Source organism: Lissotriton helveticus, chromosome 9 (genome assembly GCF_964261635.1).
Source record: "Lissotriton helveticus chromosome 9, aLisHel1.1, whole genome shotgun sequence".
NCBI lineage: Eukaryota > Metazoa > Chordata > Amphibia > Caudata > Salamandridae > Lissotriton > Lissotriton helveticus.
The window spans coordinates 814,203,124-814,215,207 of NC_136070.1; the positions used below are offsets into that span (position 1 = coordinate 814,203,124).

The window sequence follows — 12,084 nt, forward strand, 5'->3', positions numbered from 1 at the left end:
TCCTTTGAATCACACAATGTTATTTTGAATTTTGGGTTTTTGGGTTCTAGATATAGCATTGACCCAACTCCAGGACCAGCAGAGGTCTTTAGAAAGAGTAACCACAGGTTTGGAGATAACCTGCTGCTTTTGTTATTTGAAGAACTTTATTTTGGCCACACTATTGTTCCTACATTTTGGGGACCTGGTCCATCTCAATCTTTTATTGTGTCCATTTTTTATTTTAATTATGAATTTTAAGTGTGCTTACGGGTGCTATTTTTATTTTAAATCATGTGTATTTCTTTGTGTTATTTTACGGTGCTAATTTGGTTCGTTTTAATTTCCCTGTAGCCTCCGTGACTAAGCAAGCCTACCAGAGAGGTCACTGGTGCTGGAAAAGTTTTCAGAGTGGGGGTTCAGCCATCGACGTTACATCACTGGAGTGAGAGGGATTGTGAAAAATCCAAGCCCCACACAAAAAAACAGTGTAGCAAATGAGCCACTCATTCAGCAGAAGCGTGGGAAGGGTGTAGTAGGTAGTCAGTGGTGTATTTTGGAGTACCTGGACACAAATATATTACTAAATCATGGAGCGGTAGCACACTGTACTTTACAGACAGAACATTTTCCATTGAAATGGCCACTAAATGTGCATAGACATGCAGTTTTGCTTTCAAAGCCATACAGTGCACAAACAATAATTCGTGGAAATCAGGTTTCAGTGGAAATATAGCGTTCACACATCACTGAATGACCTTGATTTGTTTCAAGCTTTGTTTTCACCACACTTCAGAATTACAAAAGAGAGTGCTTCATTTGTGCTTTCATAGCCTCTGATATATTTTGAAATATTTGTACAGTTCATTTACAGGTATTTAAGTTTTATTGTGTGTTAGAAAAAACTTCTATCCTACAGCCTCCTTTTCACTCTGCCTGTACTCGAGCAAGATCGTTACATAGTTCACTTTACAAAATTCTTTCAATCTGCAGTCAGAGAAAGACAACTGAGCACCAATATCCATGTTAAAAGAATATGCAGTAATTTGTCAGATGACAAGATAAAAACTAAATTTAAAGGCATCTTTACAGCCCATTCACCTTCTGAACTTTTGGGTGTGCTGTAGCTCCGGTTTGTGTTTTCTTTAATCCCCCATTTCTAGCTTTTACTTCTACTGCTGTTAGTAACAGGTTGCATCGCAATGCCACTTCCCTTCCCTCACTGTAGGTATGATTCAAGCTTATATCATGGTCTCAGCTGTGTGTACGTGCAGTGAACACATGCACTGTGTATCTAGGTAGTGAAATGCAAGCCCTACACTTGTTCACACTCCAAGTGCACCAAGTGCCCGCACCCCTTGTCCTGTGGTCCCTCAAAGATCTTCTCTCACTCAATAAGCCCACCCAAATAAGTATCCTTAAGCCTGCTGCAGCATCTAGCAATCTATCCAATTGTTATCACCCCTTGAATTTTCTAGATGCAGAGGCCAATTTTCCTACTACTGTATTCGATGCTCAACCTTTCTCTAGCTTATCTTGAAGCACTCAAACCATGTGGGCGGTAAAATTAAAATTCTTCATCTATCAAGCAACAAACACCACTGGTGAAAAATTGAGCTGTCCTTTAATAGACATAATACCCTGAAATTAACACAAAATTGAACTTTGTCTGCACTTAGTTCTTCTTTTTTCTTAATATGATATATTATTAGTAACAGAATCCTACTTGAGAGAATCTTCAGGCCCCCACTGCACCTGCGCTGTCCCTCTGGGTTATCTCAGTCTCAGCAAAGACCACCTTGGCTTGCTTGGCAGTGGTGCTGCCATTCTTTGTCATTCCTTGGCCTCAATCTCCCGGTTACGGTTCCAACCCACTCAGCAGGTCATTTACCTGACCCCATTTTTCCTCTACCTCTATGCTTACCAGTCTTCCACCATTCTCAGTAGAGGCTCCTGGTGGGAGTGCTAATGGGCGGTGATGTGGGGCGGGGGTGGAGCAGGGTGGGGGGGTAGTAAACACCGGAATACGAATGAATGCAGGTAAGTTGACAATTAAATCAATAAAACGAATTCCGTTGTGCGCGCTGCATCGGCAAATGCAATGCAGCGTGGCTGATATTGCCAACCCCCGGTAACAAAAACGCCCCCCAGGGGCCCAAAACCGACCCCCACCCTAGCGGACCACCGGGGAACGCCAGGTGCCCGCTACGGCCAGTCCGGCCCTGGTTGGGGGGTCAAAGGAAAGCAGCGGCTGGCACAGGTAAGCGCGGTGAGGCAGGGCACGGCACAGCAGGGGGGAAGCCTTTGGACGACGGAATAGGTGTTATTTATTTATTCCTATTCTGTCGTCTGATGACTTCCCCCGCTCCCACCCCGCCCTGCCTCACCGCGTTTACCTATGCCAGCGACCGCTGTCAATAGCCTATTTGTTTTTATGTCTCCATAGGGAGAGATATTGTACGAATGTAGTGCAGGCCCACTGTGTGCCTGTTGTCCATGATATACGAGATAGCGAACACTTATAAAAATATGTATACGTTGAAATGTAATACAGGAAATGTGCTGCCAAAACCACAGAACCAATTTTCACCAAACCACGAAAAGTCACAGGAGGGGGACAGATGCACACAGGAGAGCAGGGACTGCTATCTGTTACCTTCTCGGCAAGGTGGGGAGTAATGTTCACCACCCCAACCTTGGACAATGTGAAGGCCTTCCACATATGTCCCCCGTGCCTTAGGAAATGCAGGGGTTTAAGGGGTATAATAGCCATCCCTCCCCTTCAGTGTTGCAGTGTTGACATAAAGTCATCATCTTTTATTTACACTTAATAATACATTAACTTGCAGCATGCTTTATCATTACGTATATGTGTGTCCATGGTATTTTAGACTTTAGTGATAAGTGAGTCAGTGATACAAGTGATTTATATGTTTTCGATGTAGCTATAGTTGGGAAATATGCATTTTAACATTGACATGAGTGGGCCTAGGTATTCAACTCCATTTTAAAGCCAATGTGGTATTTTTGCTTAGTGTGCATAACTTTCTTTCTGATTCAGGCACACCAGTCGCCATGTTCTCAATATAATTATTTTCTGTTAGCTTGCTGTGTTGGACGAGGATTCTCGGCACCTGCACAGGATGGGAGGTAGAAGAAGTGGCTACTCCATTGCAAAAAATTGTTTCAGTTGCTATGATGGAAGAATCTGTCATTGTATTATCCATGAGAATGAGGCCAACACCAAGTACAGCGGGAAAGCTGATTTTTGCTTGGTCCTTACACAGTGAGAATATAGCTCTTAGACTTAATTTCATGTTTTAACTATGCGTAGATGAATTTAGTTAGTCAGAGTTTGCTCCTGTCCACCCATATAGGCGAGCGGCCCCTTTCTCTCTCTTGAGACCCAATGATCCTTCTATTCCTGCTCATCAGCATGCTTTCTAGAGCAAGTTCATTTTGATTTTTCATAAATTGAACCATCATTTGGTTCTACTTTCAGTGCTATATTTACTGACATCGGCAGCTTCAACTTTTTAAATGTACCCACAATCTTAGCTTAGCATTAGGGAGTTTCTCTTTAAGGGAACAGAATTTTATCTTACTTTGCATATATTGTCTTTAAGAACACGTACTTGCATTTGTCAAATTGAACTGCTTGGATTATATTTATATATGCTGTATTCAGGTGACTATCATTTTATGCTTAATTGATCCAGTTTGAGATTGTTATTTTACTAATTTGCTAATAAACCTTCCTGGTTTGCAAAAGTATTTTTGTTTGTAGTTCCTGTGAGGCATATTCTGCTTCACTGTATTGATATATTGCTTTTTTTTATTATTTTAGTCTCAGTTCAAGATAAAGGTCCATCCCAGTAGTCACTGTGGAGATCTGAGTTTGTGCCAAGTTTGTGCTGTGCAAACACCGGGCCTGATTCACAAAAGTAAACTTAGACCAAAAGTCTAAGTTTAGACCTGAAGTCTAAGCTTAAACCTAAAGTCTAACTTTACTACTACTAAAGTTATACTTTTGATCTAAGTTTAGACCAAAAGTCTAACTTAGACCAAAAGTCTAACTTTGCTACTACTAAAGTTAGACTTTTGGTCTAAGTTTAGACCAAAAGTCTAACTTAGACCAAAAGTCTAACTTTACTACTACTAAAGTTATACTTTTGATCTAAGTTTAGACCAAAAGTCTAACTTAGACCAAAAGTCTAACTTTGCTACTACTAAAGTTAGACTTTAAGTCTAAATTTAGACTTTTGGTCTAAATTTACTTTTGTGAATCAGGCCCACCATTCTTCTCTTTTCCAGAATGAGCAAGAATCCAAACCAAAAGTTGGTAAATGCGGGGAAACATAATTAACCCTCCCCTGTCCTTAATGCAAGGCTAAGGTAATGTTCAAAATTAAACACCCAAAACTTGAGCAATGTGGGTGGGTTTTGATTCTGATCCAACCACTCCTCCCTGTCTTCTTAGAATGCACCCCCTGACCTAGGAAGGCGAGGAGCATTTGTTGCCTCCCAATGCTCACCAGGCCACCAAACCGCTTTAAATGCAGTGGCTGTGCGTTCAGCGGTTTCTAGTTATGCACAGAGAACCTTTCCAACAAGAAACGCCTTGTTGATTGCGAAAGTCAAACTTTTTAGCCCCATTAAAACTTTCCAATTACTTGGGAAAATCTCTCAAAGGAAGGGCAAAAGCATTAAAGTATTTGGGAGGGAGAGAAGGGAGAGAAGGGAGAGAAGGAAGGAAAGGAAGGAAAGGAAGGAAGGAAGGAAGGAAGGAAGGAAGGAAGGAAGGAAGGAAGGAAGGAAGGAAGGAAGGAAGGAAGGAAGGAAGAAAGGAAGGAAGGAAGGAAGGAAGGAAGGAAGGAAGGAAGGAAGGAAGGAAGGAAGGAAGGAAGGAAGGAAGGAAGGAAGGAAGGAAGGAAGGGAGGGAGGGAGGGAGGGAGGGAGGGAGGGAGGGAGGGAGGATTGATTGATTTGTTATATGAATCTTAGGGCATGGATATGTTACCTTTGACGCATGTTTGCTGTATTTTTTATACCTCCAGTATTTAGGGTCAGAAAGGCCGATATCTGTTGGTGTATTAGAATAGAAACACTGTCATTTTACTCGTTCCTTGACTGGAATAATCCCGCCGCACTTGTCACTGCCAGGTTTACGTCCCCCGAGATTCGAGGCGATGACAGGGATGTTCCATGTTGCGTGTACCCACACTGTCTGTTATGTGTTGGGGTTTGCACTGCGCTCATCTGGGCCGGTGTGCTTGGACCCTCGGGGCGGCAGGTTACCTTCTCCCCCCTGTACAGTGAGATGCCATGGGCGCCGGCCGTGGCCTGCTCAGATGTGCTCGGGTTCCCGGCCCTAACGCCGTCCCAAGGCAGCGGGAGCACCTGGCGGCCCTTCTCCCGAGCAGAGGATGTATGTTCAATGTATCTGTCCCGCGGGGGTGGATTGGAGCAGATGGGGGAGGTGTCCAGTGCTAACCAGCGCCGTTTGTCTGTCTGTCAACCTGAGGGGCGGCCCTGATAGGCTCGCAGCTCTGATTTACCAGGGCCGGATAGTCTTACACCGAGCACTGCGAATGCCTCCGCGATGAGCCGCACACTTGGGCGCGGAGCTGTCACTGGGAAGCAGGAGCTGTCACTCGAGCGGAGGAGCTGTCAGTCACCCGGCAGAACTGTCACCTGGGCCGAGGAACTTTCACTTGGGGAAATGAGCTGTCAAGTGGACACGTGAGCAACCATGCCCTTTTGTAACCTTTGAACTCTGGTGCAGGGCAGAGCTGCCAATGGAAACCCCCAAGGAGGGCAAGACGGGGAGCAGGTCTTCCTTCAGCATTAACACGCTCCTGCACGAGGCCCTGGAGGGCCCGGGCCAGGCTCCAATGGGAGCAGAGGGATCCCCCGGAGCTTGTGATCAGCTCCTAGGAGGGGAAAAAGTCCCTGAGGAGCCTAGAGATGGTAAAGGCGACGAGGGGCGGGAGAAGCACCCCAAACCGCCCTTCAGCTACAATGCCCTGATCATGATGGCCATCCGCGGCAGCCCGGGGAGGAGGTTGACCCTCAGCGGAATCTATGAGTACATCATGGAGAACTTCCCATACTACCGTGACAACCGGCCGGGCTGGCAGAACTCCATCCGCCACAACCTCAGCCTCAACAAGTGCTTCCTGAAGGTACCACGCCACTACGATGACCCAGGAAAGGGCAACTACTGGGTGCTTGACCCCTCCAGCGATGACGTCTTCATCGGGGGCACTACTGGCAAGCTGCGGAGGAGGACAACAGGCTCAAGGGCCAAGTTGGGCTTTCGGAGAGGGGGCAGAACGGCAACCTCTGGGCTGACCTTCACTGGACCCCTTTACTGGCCTCTGGGACCCTTCCTTTCAATACACTCACCCACACAGGCCTACAGTGCCCCGCTAGGCTACAGCAGCTCTTCCGCGACTTGCTTCAGCCACCCAACCTCCTGTGCGGCCATGTTGTCCCAGGCTGCTCACACCATGGGTGCTCCAGGGCTAGAGAGGTTCATTCCCACCGACGCCTCCTGTGGGCACCACCATGTTACCGCCACCTTAACTCCATCACTGCCCTGCGGGGTCCCGAGCTCTCTAAACTCCTGTTCCTTCAGCATGCTGTCCGGCCAGGCCAACTACTACTACTGCCAGAGACCCCTCCATCAGCCGCCCTTGCCCTCCCTGCCAAGTCCCTACACAAAGGCGACCATTGACTTTCCAGGGAGAGCCCCTCAGCAATTTCCCACAGGACTTTCCCAAGACTGCCCATATTTTTTCACATCTCACAATGAAACAGCATCCTTTCATCCAGGAATGCCCTAAAAAAGACTGGACTTTGCCGTGGAGAGCCGAAACATGTTGGACAACGGCGGACGCTATTTGTTTGACAGCAATGAGTGATTGTGGAATGCACAGGGCATTATTTGCTTAGCACCTAGAAGCATCATTAGAAACAATGGGAGGTATGTGTTGGACATTTCAAGGCTGTACTTGATGTACAAAACTGGGCACTATATTATGGAGTGTCCCCCGTGGTGTATGTTGGACATTTTTTAGCACTGTCTGTTGGACAATACCACTTTTGTTTCACAATACGCATTAGTATTTGCCAGCCTAAGATATCTATCGGTCAACACCCTGTGACATTTGTTGGGCAGCACCAGGTGAGATTTGTTGGTGGCACATGGCTGTAATTATTGGGCAACACCGATTGGCAGCTCTGGGCAGTATCTGTCAAACGGCAGCAGGCATTAATCGCTCTGTAACGCATTCTTGATGTGCTCAGAACATCAGCTATATGTTTGTTGGATCAGGGAAGATAAGTACGGACAGCATTGTGAAAGAGGGCCCCAGAAATACCGTGGGATAGAATTTCCTAACCCTTTTAATTTAACATTTCCAATTAATTATTTTCCATTTTAGTTAACAATGTTGAAGACTTCCCTTTTCATTTTCCTGAGGATTTTGGAATGTGCAATTTGCCTGAGTTTCTGCTTTTCTCACATTAAAGGTATGGAGCAACAGACCTCCCATGTTCTTTGAAGATGAGCAGGCAGCATACAAAATTTTAAAAATAAACATGAGGGGGAGACGCTATTGTTGTAAGCATTTCATATCACCTACTGCTTCTATTAAAAGTGCGACAGTGTGCTATTTTCAGTCTGTGGTGGTTATTCTTCTATCTTGTTCATGCTACATTGACTGTACTATCTCTAAAGGTAGTTGTGCCGACTTTTAACTTTGATCCCCCACTCCCCACCTTAACCAGTCCTCACCATATTTTCACCAAATTGTGTTTGGTCCTCTCTGTTTTTTTTGCCAAATAATCTAGAAAGTCACTGAGGGGGTGTAAAGTTGTAGGAGGGTCTTGAATCCAGAAATGTATTACTTTCCATAAAGCACTGCATCTAAATGGGACTGAAAACTGCGGTCCCGGGTGAAACCCTAGTTTGTGCAAGGGCTTGGATTACCAGATATGTGTTTTTTTACTGCACTCTTAGAAATGTTCCCTAGGGAAATTTCACTAGGTCAGAACTGTTTAAATTTGCACCTGGAACATGCAAGGTAAATAACAAGAAAAATGAAATTTGGTTCTTAAAGTGCCAATTCTGCATGTAATTCCCCATTTTCAGAGGGAAAACTGAGAATCAGGGATATTTACTGCACCCCGTGAATAATGCTCCCTGGGGTAATGGTATTTACCAGGTGCAGTAAATTACTCACCCCCTTTCTGGCAACTCCTAAAGAAGATCTCTATAGAAAACAATAAATCAAAAATGCTGAGAAAATGTATCAAATTTTCCACATTTTGCAAGTTAACCCTCGGGGAGGTACTTTTTGAAGTTGTGAATATTAGGCACGTTATTTTAATTAAATTACCCAAAATGAAGTCACTACATGGCTCATAATCCTGCTTCACAGATCCACATTTCAAAGCACACAAACAACCTTGGATTAGATAAAGGCTGCTCGTAAATTTACAGAATCAAACAAAAACTGAAATTGCAAATACAAATTTACAAAAAAATGACAAAACATTTTAAAGATGTTTCAGCCTTTCTGAATACGTATTCATGCGTAAACACACACACAAATACATATATATTAATAAATGTAATACCTTAATTAGGCTATCGAAATTATTTGAATAATTTAAATAATTTGTATAATAATTTTTTTTTTAAATGACTTCTTTTTTTATAGAGAGGATCTCACTGAAACTGAACAGACTATGCTTTGTTCTTTTAAATGCATGTCTGTAGAAGGAAACAGTAAACTATACCAAACAAGTGTAGACTAGTATATCAAGTTAAGAGATTCTTCCTTCCAAGTTGTGCTGCTAGCGCAGAAAAGCCTGCATGGAGACATGATAGTAATCAAGAAAGCTTTCACATCAATGATTAGTGAGCCTGGGTAAAGAATCAATTCATTGCTATATATATTTATACTGTAAGATAAGAGAGAGAGAGAGGGAGAGAGAGAGAAAGAGACAGCGATAGAGAAAGAGAGAGAGAGAGAACACAAATGGGCAACTGGCAATATTATAAACAGGGCACCCGGTTTCATGGTACTTCTTTTTGGACATTTCTGCCTGTATTTATCCATATTATGTTTTGTTACTTTTCTCTGTATTTATCCATACTTAATTTGAGTTTTGTGGGAAAATGAAGCTGAAATTTGTATATTTCCACATTTATTTAACTGATAAATATACACACATGTTTGAATGCTTGCCAGCTTTCAATGCTATGAACACCAGCAGAATGTAAATCAATGCACATATATGAAAATATGCACATTTCAGTATCAACCTTGTGGATATCCACTGCTGTTTAAGCCTCTTTACTAAATTGGTTTTCTATTTTAACCCCCTTACCTATCAATCCACACAGCGATTGGCCTAGTAGTTATGGCAGACAGTATTTAGAATAACTCAAAAAGAAACCCAATTTCAGTTTTTTTCCACATTAAAAATAAATACAAACAAGAAAATCAATATTTTTCTGTCTGTATTTATCTGTAAAAATCAGTAAAAATGGAAAACAACAGCGGTGCAGGCATTCTAAAGGGTGGGCAGGGCTGCGATGGCCAACGGTCGTTCGTAGCACCAGGGAGGGAGTGCTCCTGTCGGCCGTCGGGAGCACGGAAGGGGTTAAAAACAAAGTACAAAGCCAAAGGCAACTGGTTTGTAAAAGTCTCCAGAATCCTGGAATGCCAATATTGGGCCACATTACTTACCCATTACCCATATGATATTTTTAAATTAAATGTTTATTTTGGGGTACTTAGCATGAAAGAGCTGTTTTCTTTACAGCACAGGTAACAATGGGAGCTTATTGGAATTAGAATGTTTAGGTTTTTTTTTACCTTTCATGAAAATGGACAAAAGTAAGGGCCAGTAGATTTATATTATTCTGTGGCTTCAGTTTTTACTACGTAATTATGGATTTACTACATTAAGCACAACATTTTCAGAGTTCACAAAAATGTTGTTTTGAGCTCAAATTGATGAGCATAACACTGCCAGAAAATGTACAGCATCATTTGCCTTTTTTCTGCATAGTTTAGGTAATATTGTTGCATAATGTGGTCCTCCATGATACATAATCTTGTAGTCCTGAAAACGGGAAAGCTCTGCAGAGTGGATATGCCTCGCATATGTCATGGCCCTTTCGTCATGGCCCTTCCCCTCCCTCATCAAGGGTAATAAATAGCATATTACACTCTGTACATGTATGTATGCACCATAAGAGCAAGAATAAATGTGGCTCAAAACATGCCATACAGAGCACTTATGCCAATAAATGCACATTCACTCATTTTATTACTACAGGGCAAATGCCAAGTTCACGTTTTATAGCATTGTGGACACAGTACAGCAAAACAGACAGAAACAAGGTGCATGTAACAATGACTTTACACAGGAACAACGCCCTCCTAATATAGTCTCAAGGTCTCTACAACATGATTATACCTAACTGCACGAATTTAACTGGTTGAATCCTAGTTTTGGGAAACTAACTTTTGGTAAAACAAATAACCATGAAATAAATGCTTTGACATAGATCATACATGCAGATGAGCAGAGTATGCTGATGGAGGTGAGCTCTATATACTCATATATGTTGTTTTCCCTTGCAAAGTGTGAGCCACAAATAATGTTCTCCATGCCACAAATAATCTACAAGATACTTTAAAAAATAGTGACTGAAAAAAATATATATATACATATTTATTTTAATATATATATATATATATATATATATAAAGTTCCTACGGAAAATAAATAGGAAAACACGTTTTGGGGCCCCTCCCGTTTTCTCTGTCTATGGTTCACCGATCCCCCTGAAACTTTCCAAGAAGGCGTTGGGGTGGAAAAACTTTTGGGGAGAACGTTCTGCGAAGATTTGTCAAGCATTGCCAAAGTTATTAGGAAAACAAAAAATGCTTTTCCTGTGGAAACACAATCCTAACTATAACTACCCAGGGGGGGGGGGAGACAGAGAAAGATATATATATATATATATATATATATATATATATATATATATATATATATATATATATATATATATATATATATATGTGCATGGGGTGTTTGGTGCCGATCCTGCACTCGGGAGGTGTGCACAGGTTGTCTGATATTTGGAGAATCATTTCTCAGCCCTTGGCATGTGAGAGATGTTGGGGTAAACTATGTCAAGCCCAAATATTTGTTTTTATGGCCTCTCATTGTCTCGTTCTTGTACTTTATCACCGTTTCAAGGAGGGCGGAGGTTAGTGTGAGGTTTGCCGCTAAAATAAACGGTATTTTCTTTCAGTAAATACAAGAGTAAAATGAATGAATGCTGGGAGCTTGCTTTTGGAAACAAAGGCTATGGAAACTTTACGCTGGTGCTAAAGTAAATCCCGTAATCCTGTTTGCGTCGTTTGGAAAGAAGCAACAAGATATTTCTCCAGTGTGTGGTACATTTACAGCTTTGCGAAAAAACGGTAAAATCTGCTCTGAAGCATTTTCAAAAAAGATGACATTAATTATGCGGAAATAGCTTTTCGTGTTTGATATACCCTTCGCCCGAGGTTTATTTTTCCCCACAAATAACATATGGTAAATATATATTTTGCTCTACCTACGCTGCTTTTTTGAGAAGAAATGAGGAATCAGAGTTTGCCTCCAACTTCGTTTCCTTATTCATATTAGTAAAATGCCGAACATGTATTTCTCTCAATATGCGGCAAACCCACCACATAGAGTTTATTTAGTTCCGATTCGTTTTTAATCCTAATGCAAACATCTTCACGTTTTACGCGCTACAACATTTAATGTGTCTATCACGTAATCTAAAGCCAGTGTAAAATAGCATTTCTCGATTTTTGCTCAGTGGAAAGTTTATAAAGTCTAATCCCATGTCTGTGATAATAAAGTATCTGTTCGCTTTTTGGTTTCGTCGATCAGCCCTTTCCAATCCTCTGGAAATTTGATTGTTGTTGATCCGTTAACAACTTTGGATAGAAAAGGTATATATCCACCTTCAGGCGCTTTCAAAGATTAGGCCTCCAAGCGCTTGTGACCGGAAGC

At 42.3% G+C, this 12,084-nt stretch overlaps 1 protein-coding gene across 1 annotated transcript; it reads left to right on the forward strand.

Annotated features, from left to right (window-relative positions):
* The first annotated feature begins 5,777 nt into the window (after positions 1-5,777).
* Positions 5,778-7,180, forward strand: LOC144782991 (forkhead box protein G1-like). The gene has a single exon (XM_078662201.1). It carries the CDS (start codon positions 5,778-5,780, stop codon positions 6,825-6,827), a length of 1,050 nt encoding a protein of 349 aa, XP_078518327.1. The 3' UTR covers positions 6,828-7,180.
* Positions 7,181-12,084: the final 4,904 nt, after the last annotated feature.

Coding starts and splice junctions, on each gene's coding strand:
- LOC144782991 (XM_078662201.1), top strand. CDS start 5,778: ATGGAAACCCCCAAGGAGGGCAAGACGGGGAGCAGGTCTTCCTTCAGC.